Source organism: Bos indicus x Bos taurus, chromosome 8 (genome assembly GCF_003369695.1).
Source record: "Bos indicus x Bos taurus breed Angus x Brahman F1 hybrid chromosome 8, Bos_hybrid_MaternalHap_v2.0, whole genome shotgun sequence".
NCBI lineage: Eukaryota > Metazoa > Chordata > Mammalia > Artiodactyla > Bovidae > Bos > Bos indicus x Bos taurus.
In genome coordinates, this window is record NC_040083.1 from 27,366,977 (window position 1) to 27,383,355 (window position 16,379).

At 38.9% G+C, this 16,379-nt stretch overlaps 1 protein-coding gene across 8 annotated transcripts in view; it reads left to right on the forward strand.

Moving 5' to 3' along the window:
- The window catches only part of BNC2 (basonuclin 2), a 485,381-nt gene that overhangs the window by 152,394 nt on the left and 316,608 nt on the right, over nucleotides 1–16,379 (forward strand). For 6 of the 8 annotated variants that reach the window (XM_027549187.1, XM_027549184.1, XM_027549186.1 and 3 more), the window contains exon 2: nucleotides 3,610–3,810. The exons of the other annotated variants lie outside the window; for them this stretch is intronic. In XM_027549187.1, coding sequence (XP_027404988.1) covers nucleotides 3,610–3,810 — 201 coding nt within the window. The remainder of the gene's footprint in view (nucleotides 1–3,609; nucleotides 3,811–16,379) is intronic. 8 annotated transcript variants of the gene reach the window in all.

The following is a 16,379-nucleotide window of genomic DNA, read 5'->3' on the forward strand; positions in this document are numbered from 1 at the left end:
TTCTTACTTTCGTGTAAGTGTATTTCCGCTGCATGTTGTGATGAGGTGGAGATATTCACATTCTCACAGTGTCTTTACTAACTTGGGTGCCATTTAGACCTAATTGGTGTATTTCTTCCCATGGTTTGTCTCTCACTCTCAGTAAGAGTGGGAAAGCCAACATACAGCCTTTCGTATTTGTGAGTCTTTCAGTGGAAATACATGGATCAGGACAGCAGAAACCTGTGTAAGTGATGCCTGCCTCTACTCCCCTAGTTTTAAGTAATTTTAATACAAATGATTCTAGACAGTTATTTTACAATCTGCAAACTATATAGCCAGTAGACAAACGCAAAAGTCATGTTTGTGCATTGTGGGTGTGTATTTTTTTGTACCTCTGTCCTGATAGGTGTCCTGCTTGCTAGACAAAAGATTATCCTAGAACTGGGGACTCTGCATGCTGTGTTTCTATGTGGAAGTACGTGGCAAGTTCCAATCAAGCATTTTGGAGGTTTCTAGAGGAGTCAAATTTATATTTTGAGGACTTGATTTAAAAATGATCATTTGAAACTTAAAATCTGCAAAGCACAGTATGTGTTTATGCCTAAGGTTTTTGTTTTCGTTTTACCTGTTCATTCACTTCTTGGCAAGTCAGGGTTAATTGTTACCTCTTATCCTATGAAAGCTTGTCTTCTTTGTAGACTGTTCTTATAAACAAGTTAAAATTTTGTTTGATCAAATCCATTTAGCAGGTGCAGAATTGCATGATAGATTTTTAGTAAAAAAAAAAATCTTAGATAACCTGGTGCTTTTGAGGCGTGTGCCTTGGCAGTAGTTACATGCCAGGTACTAGTTCCGTACACTGTAGACTTGTTTCATGTAGGGCAACCCAAGCTTTGCCCTCTGAAAGAGCTCAGCCTGCCTAGGCTGGGTAGCATTTTGTCAGCCGGGCAGACCAGATTTGGATGTATTAGCTAGTCAGCCTAATAACCCTGTACAGACTGTATTGATTTTCTAGGAGAGAGTTTATGAACTAAATAAACTTGGGGTTGGTGTCTTAATAAACTGCTTCTCTCAGTCTGTCACATTTAGTTACAGAGTTGTGCAGTTTAGGGGGAAAAAAGGCTAATTCTGTTACAGATTGTTCACAGCAGGGTCTCCAAATTAGCCCTTTGTTTTGTAATGCCACCTTGCTTGGGCTCGCTTTGAGCACATTTCTCAGTTTTGCCCTAATGAGTTGCAACACTGATAATGTGGCTGATGATCTTTCATTGATTTCACTATCACTTGCTTGTCTGGTAATTGATCCGTTGCTGAGCCTCTAGTTAATTATATCGGCTTTGACATGGCCCGGTCCATGGGGAATTTCAAGTCTTGCAGAATAACAGTTTTAATAAAAGAGTCTATTACTGCAGGTGCTTGCTGCTGCATGCCAGTTGATTTTTGTGTTGTTAGAGTGTGTGTGTGTGTGTGTGTGTGTGTGTGTGTGTGTGTGTGTGTGGTTGGTGGGGAGGGGGATACTTGGGAAAGGAGAGGACCATAGGACTGGAAGAAACGAGGGGTGGGGGCTGGAAAAAGAAGAAGAGGGAGTGAAGGAGAGAGGAAGGAAGGAGGGGGAGCCGAGAGGGTGAGAGCAGGAGAGCCAGAGGCAGGCGAGAGAGAGCACACAGGCAAAGCGATACAACAGAGCCTGCAAGGAGCGAGGAGGAAGCTTGCTATTGACAGTGTCCTTAAGCCTCCCACAAATAACAGCCATTAGTGGGAAGGTCAGGAGCTGAGCAGGCAGCTTGACTGAGGCACTGAGTGCCACTTCAGAAATCAAGAGGCTAGCAAATTTTAGAGGGAGTTTAAGTGGGTAATAGCTAGCTGTAAAGGTACAGTCACTGTTGACAATTGACTCATAGGGTTTTTCTGCCTTCCCCCCTCCAGAATATTTTTATTGACCACAGGTGGACTTAATATATTTTAAGGCAACAATTCTTCAGGTTCTTGTTTGTTTCTCTTCAGATATTGAATTTGCTGCTTTTGAGACTTTTTTGTGCTTAATGGTGGTGAACCGGAGGGAAGTTTAACAGAAAAGCTTTCAGGAGATGGCGGTTCTAGAGGGGAAGGCACATTTGTGTCAACATACTGCACGTTTTCTCATCTTTTCTCATTGTCCACTAATGACACCGAGCTGCCATTGAAGCTCTTTTCTGTTTTTTTTTTGTTGTTTCAGAGAGTAAGGTTTATTGTTATTCTTGAGTTAAGAAGGAGCAAGGAGAGTGGTACATTTGTCCTCAGTATTTGTAGGTGGTTGAAGATTAATGTGCCTTACATTTTAAGTTTAGGAAGGATGGCTTTTTCCTGCTGACTACTTTTATGAGACAACATGAATTTAGCTTTCCATTTTGGAGTTACTGTTTACGTACAGTGCATTTTGTTCAGTTCTGCTTTTCCATAAATAAGGTAGATAAATACGATCTAATAAATAGATGTTTTGTTTTAAACTGGGTTTAATTAAAAATACAACATGCTATCGAGGTTATATTTCATCAGGCTGGAAAATGTTATAGAATTTTCTATAGAGATCTTGAATGAAAAGTGGAATTTTTATATTCATTACTTTTTGCCTGAAATGGGACAGGCTTTTTTTCTTCATCTTTTTCTTTTTTATGATTTGAAAGGATATTGTAGAAGCTTCATCCAGGAACTTTAACAAAGGATTTTTTTTTCTACTTATTGAGCTTTAAGAAAAGGTACACTTTTTTCCTTTTCCATTCAGTTTCTTATTGTTTAACATCCAATTGAGTAATTAATGCCCCGAGGGAACTGTATAATAAATAGTGTGTATTTATTTTGCAAATGTTTATTGTGCATCTTCTATGTTCAAAAACCTGCTAGGTTTATGTATATACTTTTTAGAGTGTAAGGTCACATCACTATGTATATTATTTTCTCCAGGAGTTTATATGTGATTATAAATAGCCCAGCACATACTATTTCTTTTAGGAGCTAACATTTAGACAACACCTAAGCCAACTTCACATTCTCTTACAGCTGAGTATTTGTCTTTCTTCCAGTGTAATTAGAGGGAAAAAATGTTTTCAAGCCTGGTAGTTTACAAATGTTAAAGCAAAGACTAATGTCAGATACTGCATGCTATACCCGAAAGCATTGTTGGGAAAAATTCCCTGGGAAGGGCCCCAGCCTCTCCTTGCCCTGTGGACCATCCCTGATCTCGGTGCTGCTTGGAGTGTGCATGAGTGTGTATCTCTCCGTGTGTCTGGAGAGGGGTTAGTGCAGGGTGTCATTCGGTGCCTGACAGTGGAACAGTGCAGTTGACTCTCAGCTCTTCTATCCAATGACATGCAGTGGCTGAGAGTTTGAAGCTGATGGTTGGGTCTCCAGTGCTGCCTGCACACCTGACAGGCAGCTGTTAAACCGAGCGAAGGCAAGCTCAGGGAGTCACAATCTATGCATAAATGATAGGGGTGTCTGTGTAGAAGGTGCAAAAGAAGCTCTGACCCCCCTCCCTCCCCCAAATCTCCCCCTTCCCAAATGAAATGCACAGTTCAGCCAGCTTCTTAACTACACTACACTCCTGCTACTGGCTGCCAAGAGGCTCAAAAATCCACCTTCACTTTTCAGTCAGAAGAGGCAGAAGTGGATGTGAGAGAAAGAGAGACACAGAGAGACAGAGAGCCAAAGAGGGCAAGAGACTTGACTTTAAGAGACTCCTGTACTGACAACTCCATGCAGTTCGGAACCAGAACGACTCCAGCTGAACCAGGGTTCATGGGAACATGGCAAAACGCTGATACTAACCTCTTGTTCAGAATGTCCCAACAGGTAAGTTACTTTTTTTTTTTTTTTAAAGGAAACCTTGAATTGTTATGTGTACTTTTGTTTCTGGTATTTTCCTTTCTAAACATTTTTGAAATCCTGATCACTTCGTAGTTTGGGCTCTGTTTTGTCATAACTGTTACTGGAACGAGCAGGGTTACTTCTCGGCTTCCCTAAGGGCTCCTTAAAAGAAAAGGGGGAAAGGATACTGAAGTAAAAGAAAGGAAAGGCATTTGTGGCAAAGTTTCACAGTCCAGCCAGGGTCAGGGGAAGACTTCATTTATTTCTTTGTTTTCTGTTAATAATAATAAAAAGCCACCCCCCGCCCCAAACCCCCACCCAGGACATGTTATCTATCTGCATTAATCACTTCATCCAAGTGGCTGCTATCTCAAGAGTAAGGTTTGCCAACCCCACGGCCATGAAATATAGGGGCCCCTCGGCCCTGCCCGACGGACTTCCCCGGGCTAGAAGCGGCTTGACTCCGACCCCGGCCGGGGAGAGGAGGCTGCGTGGGAGCCGCTGGCAGCGCCGCCGAGGGGCGCGGGTGGAGGCGGCGTGCGTGACGGGCTGAGCCGCTGGCCGGTCCCAGCTCCTCCGCCGCTGCCGCCGCCGCCGCCTCTTGCGCGCTGGCCCTGCGCTCCCGCCGCTCCCGCTCGGCTCCCGCCCGCTCGCCCACCCGCCGGCCGGTGCACTCACACTTCGGCAGCCTTGGCGTCCTCCCCAGAGCCGTCCTCGGGCCGCCTGGCTGCGCCGCCGCTGGCTCTGCGGGGAGGGTCGACGTGTCCGCCCAAGGCCGCCGGCCGCTGCTCGTTAATCAGCGGAGCCCGCGGCTCATACCGTGTACCGTGCGCTTGGTGGTACCTACGCGCCCCGCGCGCCTGGCTCCTCTTGCACAATCGCTGGCTCTGCGGCTCCGAGGGGGAGCGAGGGGGAGAGGAAGCGAAGGGAAACAACCCAGAAACTTTCATCTTGGACTGTGCTCAAGCGAGGGAGGGAAGTTCCCTGGTGCCTCCCTCCCAGACACGTCTTTGCTTTTCAAAAGCCTCCATCAGACCCACACAAAGCAAGAGTTAGTATGATATTAGCCTCCGCACGGCACGAAAGTGTGACTGTACACTGGGATTTTAAGCAGATGGAGGTTGTTAGGAAATGGGTATTGCTTCTCTCTCTCTCTCTCAAAAAAAAAAAAAAAAATACTTCAATTACTTTCTTTTATGGAAACCTACTTTGTTTGTAAGGAGTTCATGAGAACTAAATACTTTTATTGAGTTAATTTGATTTTTAAAGTGTTGGTGAAGAAGGAAATAAACCAGTTTACCAGACTGGAGACTACCACAAGTTTAGAAATACATCTGCGAAAGGTAGTACAGAGAGCCAGGGTTTTGTAGCCTTTAGCTAGGGAACAGTTGTATCACACAGTTCTAGATAGGATAAATGCGTTTGAATAAGGTGTATTTTGACATATCCTGTAGAGGGACCCTGATTACTGCTGATACAGTAAGCTGGGATTTAAATGCAATCAACACAAGCCCAATAAGCAACTCTTTATGTGCAATTTCCCATTCTTGCAAGTTAAAAAGTTCATTTCCTCTCAGAGATATTCTTTGGCTTGCCACTGCCGGGTGCTTTGAGAGGTGTGTTTCTGAGGCACATCCCTGCCTGGGTGACTCTCTTCGTGGTTGGAACACAGAGTATGTTTTCACTGACCTTAGGACCAAATAACTTGTTCTCTACTTTAAAAATTAGATATCATCTTCAGGGTTTTCTTGTTACTGGAGGTCGTGGTCTGTGTATGTGTGCGTGTGTGTGTTTTGAAAGGGGAAGTTGGTTTAGGTCTCCCTCTAGCTAGAAAAGAGTTAATAAAACCAGATAGAGATAATGATCAATTGATAAATGGCTATTGAACCACATAGATGGTGTTAGATTGCTTCTTTGGCACTAGCCCATTTCCAAGTAGATTTGAATCTAAGGAGATTTTAAGTTGTGCAAAGCATTTTAGCTAAAAAACAAATAAAAGTAAATTACATAAACGGTGGATCAAAATTGGGAAAATAATTTGAAATTGCTCAGACAGAGGAATTGTGCAGCTAAACCATTATGATGTCTTTGATCCAGCTGTTTCACTCCCTGGATGTATAAAAATCTCTTCTGTGTGTACCTGTGTTTATATACGTGTGAAAGTGAGCATCAGTGACTATGGAAAGAGTAGAAATATAGGGAAATAATTTATGCTTTATGGCTGCTGTATGAGGTAATGTTAATTATACTATTTACTAAACAGTACAATGAAAGGAGAAAATCACAATTTTAAAAAGTGTAGTTATTTTATTTTATATGTTTTCTTTATTTTTTGGTTTTGATGTAGTTGGCAACTCCCTCTTTTTTCTTCCTGTCATGGTTATTAAATGCTTAGCTCCTCTGCATTTTTGGAAGGCATCTAAAGAGGGTATAAGTTTACATGTTTTTTTTTCCTCCTTCAGGATGATGTTTTAGTTTGTATAAATATTGTGTAAACTTAAATTGAAACTATGTGTAAATCCTAAAATGTGTACTGTACATGTTCAATATACATGTTTATTTTCCTGACCTATAGTTCATCAGCAATGCTGATTCAGTGTGTGTGTGTACATGTGTGTAGGTGCCAGTGTAAGGAAAGACACTTCTTGACATGATCTCTCTCGAAGCCAACAGTTTCAAGGAATACTAGTCTCTATTACACATTAAGCCAGTTTTTGTCTTACTACAGGTAAAAGTTTGTCCAGTTAAAGCTGCAGAATTTTATATTTCTAAGGCCTAGAGATATTTTTCCTGTATTAAGATTATTTTAATTTCTAAGGAAAAAAAATGGACTTAGTTCATGAAGTGAATATTTGGGGCATTTTTTTGTTTCAAAGTTATCTGTAATAAGATAAAAACTGAGAGATTGACCTGATCATTTCTTTAAATATTAGAAAAGCCTGACTAGCCAGTTTCAAAACTGAACTATAGAGAATTCACAATCCGTATTATTTAACTACAGCAAAACTTAAAGTGGGAGATAGCTCATAAATACTGAAATTTAATATTCTAGCGTTGTGTCTTCTATGGGTAATTTAGGAAGTAGGGATATAAAAATCTTTGTCTTTTGTTTTGTATGAGCCAAGTTAGATCTGCTTATATGTAAATATTTCAGTCTGTCTAATTCTAACAAAAAGATGCCACAATCTGAAGCCAATTTAGATTTGGTGGAACTAAGTCTATTCCCCTAAAGTTCAAGATATGACAATTTGACTGCATTTTCTTGCCTCTATATTTTTCTTCCATATTTTAGTATGATTTTTTTTCAAAAGGGATAATATTTTCCCATACAGACAAATACTTGATAACCTTGAAGGGCATGACTCTTAACTTCTCTAAAGGGAGTTCTTCTTTGGGTCACTTTGATCAGTGACAGGTCGAGAATAACCAGAAACTCTTTGCTCATCTTTTCTGTTCATCTCCTAGAGTCCAGAATGTTGTTTTGCCCATTTTAACCTCACAAGGTATTGTTAAAAGCAGAAAATAAGGTCTGCTTTTGGAAATCGTTGTTGTTTTAAACCAGGCTTTAAATGATGATTTTTTTTCCATTTTTGTAAATACTTTGTTCATGTGAGAGAATAGCAATTAAAATTGTTTGTACTCCCTCAAGGGATGCAGTAGTCTAATAATATATTTTGAAATCTTCTCAGAAATAAAACTGTAACAGGTAAAGGGCTAGAGCTTATGCTTTACACATTACTAGAGGCATTTACCTTTTATTATTGGTGAGGTATATTTAACCTGTTTCAAATAAAATGTGAATCCCTTAATAAGGTCTCTTTTCAGACACGAGTGAAATACTAAGTTAGAATTATAAATGACTCTGTGCATCATTATGTAGTAATTTAGGATTCACCCAATGATGTAACAAAATTAACAACATAATTTCATTGTGAAACTGTGTCTTGTTAAAGAACAACTGTCTGACATTCTCCTACAGTTGCTTTATTTAACTTCATGCAAATATTATTAGTAGTGACATTTTTCTATTGTGCATTAGATTCTCTCATTAGCATGATGTGTTAGTTATCACCAGAGAAATCGTTTCCTAGATAGGTGAGGGGCAAACCAAGAAAGCTAAAAATTAAATCAGTGATTTACATTAATACCGGAGCGTCTGCTCACCAGAGATAGGACAGAATCAAGCAAACTTTCTCACTAATATAAAATCTAGCCCATTTCAGAGAAATGCTAAATAAAATATATTGTCAGAAACATATAACAACATTGCTGGCATCCATTTAAAAGCAGGTTCGATATGCATTTTCCTCCCAGTAGTCTTTTAGTTCTTTCTATTCATATAGGCAAGCACAGTTTCCGTTGGTTGAATCTATATATTTAAGTGGAAATGGTGATTTTGTCTGACTTCCTACCTTCCCCCCCCCCCAAATAATTTGAATGTTTATGCACTAACAGTTTAAAAGGCACATAGGCAGTGTTTCTTACAAGTCAGATGCCTAATTGTATATCGTGGTTTGATTCTTCTTTCTAGTTCATAGCATGTATTTTATTCTTAACTCTATCCCCCTCATGCAGCTGTCCCTTTTAACAGAGGATGTATATTCTTATTTAACCAGAGCCCGGAGTAAAGCAGTTGATAGTTAATGGTCTTTGAAAATGACTTTCACTGCCAGGCATCAGCCATCTCTAGGTTTCTGCACTTTTCCTCCTCCCTTTTTACTCCCCTTCTTACAGTTGGTGTGTTTCAGTAATCACATCTTACTAAAAAAGGATTAAATTGACCAAACTGACGGTCTTGATGCTAAAATAAATATTTATATTATATTAGGAGGCATGTAATTTCAGCCTGTTGAATTAGTAGGCTCCTACCTCCAATTTAGTTTCCTCTCTAATTTGTGTGATAATGTTTTAGATTGAAGACTTAACTGTAGACATCTATTCCAATATAATTCTTCTCATCCATTCTTATCATGTAACACTAACATTAGGAATTTGGGTAATTGTTAAAATACGGGTTGTAGCACAGGTGCTTGTGTGTTGGCCTGTACTTTGTAAGTCTGTGTATAACAGGCAGACTTCACTTAACAGGTACTGTCTAATTTGTACTGCAAGGGGAAGGAACGTAGTAGGCCCTATATATGGTGTTTACATACATGTTAAAGCAAATAAAGCAGGCACAAACATATTATCAGATGGATATGTGATATAGATTGGTATATATTAAAAAAATCTGTGCACACATTTCAAGTTTATTTTCACCATGATACAGTAAGTGACTTTGAACATAGTAGGTGATCATTTTGAAATTATTTTTCTCATGTTTCTATCATCTGCAAACTGGGCCTGTGTGTCTGTGTATAATCTGTAAGGCCTTAGCAAAAGCTAAGGTGAATCAAGTAACCACAGTCCAAAAACAAATCCCTAAAGGTGTAGCTATGTTATCTATATAATTGTAGGTATTTTTTAATAATCATATTTATGAGTGTATCTTAACGTTGACTGATAAATCCCGTTCCTCATGCGTGGCGTTATGGAAATCTGATTGATGGAGTGACAGGACAGATTTGGGCTCCCACAGCAGCACATCCTCCCACTCCTGTGTCAGGGTTAAGAGCCGCGGCAAATCCTCCCTAACTAATTAGATGCTGAGTAAGGCATCTCAGAGAAGTTGGGGCAAAAGTGAATGGGTCACAGCCAAAGCAGGATTGCAAGGACTCCAGTGATAGAGAAAGCATTCAAGTTTGCCAGGTCGTTGTGACACGGGGAGCTGACTCCACGGGAACTGGCCGTTACAGATAGTGAGCTGGCGTCACCCAGTTCCATGAAAAACACACATTCTAGTGCGTCTCTCTTCCCACCTTGCCTGTCTGACACACCCTTAAAGAAAGTTAGATTGGGCATCTGCCTTTATCAGTCTGCAAAGCTTTCGAGAGGGCTTTTCCTGTAAACATGTATAGCTAATGGCTGTGAAAGGCCAAAGAAGTATTTTCTGAACTTGAGACTTTTGATTATAATGTGTATATGTATCAAAAGGCATGAGACAAGACACTGGAATTTGCCTTTAGCTTGTGTCCACAGTTGGAATCATGGTGTTGGAATTGAACTACGAGTTAACTCCTTTCTTTCCCGTGGAGTGTTGTCAGGGAACTTTTTGGTAACAGGGAGAAGAGAGTGAATTGTGGGGTGACTTTTTCAGTGAGAGAATTTTTTTTTTCTGGGAGTCCCTCTTGTTGCTGTCCAAGGAACATGGAACGTAATGGTTCCAAGATTTCCTTTCACGTGAGGTTTGGAGCCTGGTTTGTTCTGTGGGTGGAATGAATTCTTCACCATGTGAAAATCCTCTTGTCCCTCTCATGGTGTGTTTTTGCCGCTACATAACCATGCTTCTCCAGGCCTTGGTCAGAGAGAAGATTGTTTGGGGATCGTAGGAAATGATTGATCTTACCCCTGTCTGCCAAAGCTGATGCCATTTTTATTTCCTGAAAGCAGCTGGCTTCCACATTTTGCTTGGTGATCCTCCATCTCCTTAAGAACCAGGGAAAGGAGGGGAAAGAGAGTCAAAAACCCTTTAAAGGAACTTTGACATCTATTTTTAAGCTTTAGAGAAATAAAGGAAAAGAGGCATAATTCAGGCACAGCAGCCTTTCTGTCTTGACATACAAGCAAGACATTGTATCGAAGAGGGAGTTTCTTTTCCTATAAGATACAATTGTAAACAGGCGCAAAAAATAAGAGGAAAAAACTTTCTGAGTAACTAAAGCTCCAGGAAGTTTTACTATGTGCAGATGACACCCGGGAAATGATGCCTGGGCAGTGACATCCGAGGTACCTTGGCTCCTCACCGAGCAGGATCTGTACTGCCTTTTCCCTCCCCAGCTTTAAAAGAAAGTTTTAGAGACTGGGAAAAAAAAAAAAAAAAGTATTGATTCTTTTTTAATTTGTACATTCCCTGTAGGAACCCTAGCAAATTTCATAGTGTACATTCAAACCCTAAGGTGAAAAATTTATGACTGGAGTTCATTTGGTTGAGGGTGTTCTATTCAAACGCTCTGGATAGCATTTCATGCCACAGAATCAGAGAGCAGGAGAAGAGAAAAAAAGCTGTATCATTTCTTCATTCACACAGCCTTTCTTAATGGAAATGCTTGTGGAAAAACAATGCATTACTCAAACTGGCTAACGTAGAAATCAAATTCTCGGCTTATTAATCATCATTCCAATTAAAAAAAAAGAATTGATCCTTTAACAACAAAATAATATCCTTTTGTTTTTCTTTAATTAAGCCCGTCAGTTTTTTCATTTCTCTCTGTGAAGAAAATGAAAATAATCTTGAACAGTAGGAAGTTACTCATTGTAACAGGGATTCTCTTGAGCATATCTGACATCTTATTTACTCAGTATTTTTGGACTGCAGTCTTATTTTGCTACTGTCTGTAGGGTTTGTGTGTTGTTGCTGGGGGCGGGGAAGGGGGTCGCTTTAAGTCTCATTTCTGTTTGGTTGGCAGCCACTTACTTAATGACCTAAATACATGATTAGACTGTTTTTTCTTCCTATTCCTGTTCCCATAGACCTATTAATTTTCTTGCTTTATTCTCCTTTCCTTTCTTTTTTCTTTTTCTGGATTTCTCCTTACTTTCACTGGCTCTATTTGCCCTAATAAAAAGGAATTAAAAGGAACCTTCTTGCCAGTACATCACTCTGGCAGAGGGATGGAAAGAGGTGCCACCCTCAGATGTGGTCCTCAGCGTGGAGGTGCTGACAGGAGGACTGTCCTGAGTTCTGCTCTGTAAGGGTTCTTTAAGTCCGGGCGTGATAAAAACATGTAACCAGGGGCCCAGGCTTATCATTCAAAGGCGCTGAAAGGCAGTTCAATTGGATCCTTCGCTGTGGAAGAAAGTACTTAGCTGAAAAGAGATTTTGCTTTTTCTCTTTTTCTTTTTTAAAAGTAATTCTTGGCTTTATCATCTGTGCAGTTAGATTTACATCTGCACAGGAGAGCATTTTGTTAGAAGGAAAAACGTGAAGTTTTCCATCAATGGGTTGAAGGTATGACTCTCTGAGACAAACTACAGTTAATAAGAGTTAACTGAAACGTTGAAGAAAAAAATAATCAAAGTCATGGCAGGGCTAATATTAATGGATGACAATATATATTGAAATGGAAAACATGCAGTATACAGAACACAGTGAGGATTCACTGCTATTTTGTATTTAGTAAATTTTAACCCATTGTCCTACGCAGCTGAAAGACTGTTAAAATGGACAAGGTTCGAAAATATTATTCTATATGGAAAGACACGGCTTCCAGTCCTTGGACCTGCTGTGCTTTTGTGTGACTGTCATGAATTTTTCAACTTTATTAAGGTATCTCTTAGTGGCTATTTGTTCTCTAGACAGATCTTCAGGACTCATAGTTGATGATCAGAGTACCTGAACTGGGAGTTTAAACAGAAAAAATCCAGGATAATGAATGTTTTACATGCTGAAAATAATTACGTTCAGCTGGCTTAACATAATAACAAAACTAATATTAAAATGAGAACCTCTATCTAGGGTTTTCAAAATGTTTTTTTTTTTTTTTTTTCCTTCCATTAAAATTTAAGCAAGAAAAATTTCATTGGGTTAAATCATTAGGAGGACTCTTCGGGCACCTAAATCAGGCATAGGTAAAGCTGCCCACTCCTGTGCCCTCTCCCAGTGCCGGAGAACAGGGGACATGACTGGAAGGCCACGTGCAAGAAATGGGGCAGTAAGTATACAATGACTGTATTCAGGAAGACACCTCCTTGTTGACCTCACGTCAGAACCTAACTCAAGAGCCAGGTAGGATCTGTAGGGCCTATCTAATATTGCATTTCTTTTTTAGGTATTCATATTAGAATACCAGAATGTACCAAAACCAAAGCCCTGCTCTAGACTTTGTGGGAAGACTTCCTGTAAGACCCCACATGGTCGAGCATCTGTATGTGGTGTACAGACAGGCAGGAAGTGGATACCTGTCCTTCTGTTGGCTGTGGGAATTAAGTGATTCATTTTTAGGTTTGTTGGGGATTTGTCAGTGGCTGCCTCAAATGCAGTGAGCATATGGATGGCTCACCTTAAAAAGGAATTCCCCTTCTTAGGAATGTCATTTAAATGACATTTAAATGATTCCTTAGTTTGTACCCTTTTGGCTTCTTGAAGGTAGCTTTTTGGTGAAGCTCTTTGTCATTCATTGGGAAAGAGCTGGAGTGATTCTTACTTTGTGACTTGCCCATTTTTAACCAGTGGAAAACTATAGTTACCCTCAAATGAGTTAGAACCAAGCTGAGATAGAGATACCAAGATTAGACTCTGACCCAAACTTCAAATGTCTCATCATTTTCCTTCCCAATCATTTCTTTGTTTTCTTGGACAACTTTGGAAAATATTCATGGGACTGAATCAATCTTAAGATATCTTACCAATCCTATTGTCTGTTAAACGGAGTTCATTGTGAAAAAGAATTTTTCCATTTGACTCTTTTTTTTTTTTTTTGGACATTAATTATAAATGAAGTAGGAAGGGATCGAAAGAGAAGTCCAACATCTGGGAGAACTTGTTTCAGTAGCTAGCCTGGGAGCCTGAACCCTAGCTTCATACAGGTGAGATGGGTTATGGGAATAAAAGCCTTGTGCATTTAATGAACCCCGCCTGCCTGTCAGCTTGGTTTTTCATGCACCATTGTTGTTCAAATAAGAAAAAGAGAATGTTCACAGCCTGTGGTGAGATTAGAGTAATGAAAATGAAGTGCTAATCTGTCAATAGCAAGCATATCTCATATACTGCTTCCTGGGCCACATTTATGCGTGTGTAATATATTCCAGGTTTTCTCATGACCAGGGAAGCTTGGATGCTCGTTATATTAAAAACACCTTTTGGTTAAAAGTGAGAAGTTGGTCATTTTTCCTTGGGCAAATAGTTATTTTTAATAATTTCTTCATAAACCAACTGCCGCCTGCCTTCTGAGTTTGCAGATGATCCACTGTTCTTTATGTGCTAGTGTACCGGTACTGTGGGTCTCTCTCTTCTTTCTTCCTTTTTTTTTTTTTTTTAAACAAATACAAAGTGTTGAAATAAGCCTTAGCATAAGCCTAGTTTGAGGTTCGATTTCCTAGAAATCGGTGATTCATAGAAAGAAGGAAGGAGTTAAGTGAATGTAATGCTTCATCCCTATATAATACAGATTAAATATTATTAAACATTCATTATCTCATACTTTTTTTTTGGTCTTGACACAGTAAAATGCAAACAAAAATAACCAAATCAGGAATCTTCTAGAACTCTTCTATGTATTTGCAGTCAGCTGCCATGATGTGAGCCCAAGGAGAAAAGCTTAAAACTTTGGTCATCATGAATGGAAATTAACTATATTTTTTCCATAAAATTCCCCTTTCTAAAATATTATAGTAGGTAAATCAACATGAATGTAGTGAATTATACATTTCCTAGAATTGTTTTAATCAGTTTACTCAATTATTTGAGAAATTAAATTTTTTTCCAAAATGATACTCTTAAAGAAAAAAGAGTAAATTTAATCTTAGATTATAACAAGATGTTTTAAAGAAAATCTGAACATTTACATGTATGCTACCCATGGGGTCATCTCTTTTAAGAAGCCTCTTAAGAGATGGTTTCAGAAGAAGTGTAAAAGGTGTGGGGAGAGGTAAATTAATAATTGAGTTCCAGGTGTCTGCTGCTAATTGCTTAAAATTCAAGCATAATTGATATTAAGGAAAAATGCTTCCCAAAAGGAATATATAACATTGTTGTTCAGCTTTTGGGTATAAGACTTTATTTATGGAGCTCATACTTTGGGCATTTTCTCTTTTTCTATTCAAATAGGTGTTAAGGAATGCAGTATGATTGTTATGATTTTGTAAACTGTTTACTTAAAGTTGTTCAGGTTGTTAAGAGTCAAGAGAATATGGGGATTAATGTCTAACTGAAGTAAATTTGGCATGTGTTCAAGGGTTACTTTCTTAAGGTGAGAATGGAAGAAAAGCACCTCTTTTAAGGAAGGAAACACCTAATTAAAAAAATAATCTTTCAAGAATGTGGTCCAGTGATGAAACATAACTTAGAAACACTCTATGAAAGTTGATTTACATTTTCTTTTTAATAAGTTGGAATATGGCTAGTCATAGCATATTTAATACATTCTGAACTGTATAGTACTTCAGAGGTAGTCTGTTGATATTCTCCGAGGAAGCAAAAAGATACCTTCCTCTGTTAAATAGGGTGTTTCTAATTTGTTTGTAAAAGCTAGTAATGGATAGAAGTACTATCTTCTTGTGGTTGATTAGAAGTAGAGAAATAGATTTTCTCCTTGAAATTACTTGCAGTTAAGGGAAAAAGCAAAATAGATGTGCATTGTAACTGTCATAGACATCTGCTTTTAGGTAATCATTTTTAAAGAAATATGCCATGACTTTTGGGGTCATTCAAACCTGCAATAATGTCTATTTAATATAAGTATAAATGTCAGGTTGTGGCATACATGTGGAGCCAGTAAAGACGAATATTTCCTGTGATAATATTCATGCATCCTAAATGTTGACTTTTGAAATTTACCTTGAAGATGTATTCTATTTTCACATTAGGGTCAGTTTTCACTTAAGTACAGGATCGTTCTAGAAAGGAAGCACAGAAGTGTTAACATGTGAAGGAACAAAATGGATGTAGATCCGAGTAACAGCATTGACTTGAGCATCTTTGCTGGGCTTCAGGGAAGAATGTGGTTGATTGAAAACCAGTGTAAATGTTTTGTTGAACCACTGTTTAAGATGAGATCATCAGTTTCGGATTTGCTTAAAATTTTTTTTTTTTAATTTTGAAAAGCAGTTTGCTTGGCACTTAATTTTTGCTTGAACAACTGTATTTTGAAAAATCTACCCACCATCTTACATTATGCAAACTCATGAAATAAGAAAGAGAAGATACCCTTCTCCTTTTCTTCCACAAACTCTGTTAACCCTCTTTGGAGTTTTATGTCTTTTTAAAGATCGAGTTGCCCAAAAGGGCCACGAGGAAGTAAGGTAGTAACAAGCAAGAGTGAATCTGATGGGGGACTGCAGTGCTTCAGAAGGACCTTGTGTCAACCACCGTGAGGTTTTAGCTCCCCAGATCCAGACAGTTGTTGTCAGGTGGGGATGCAGGCCCTGTGTTGTGAGATCCTTCTCTTCTCTCTCTCTCCCTTTTTTTAATGGGAAGTCAGAAATCCAGATATTTATGTGGACTCCCCTGATTTTTAAATCTTGGCAACCTTTTCAAATATTTTTAAAAATGTGTGGTCCAAACAAAACTCATCTGTAGGCTTTATTCAGCCTAGTGACTGCCAGATAGAAACCTCTGTTTTAGATAGTATTTTAATGGATGAAGATAATAGTTTCATTGCATGTGAACATTCATCTTGGGAATTCCCCACTGGGATGAACCAAATTCTTCATTTTTTTTTTAACAGTTAAAAAAAAAAGGTTTAGTAAATATATTTCTGGTGCTGATAGTTTTGATGTATAGCTTTTCTTCTTGTGAC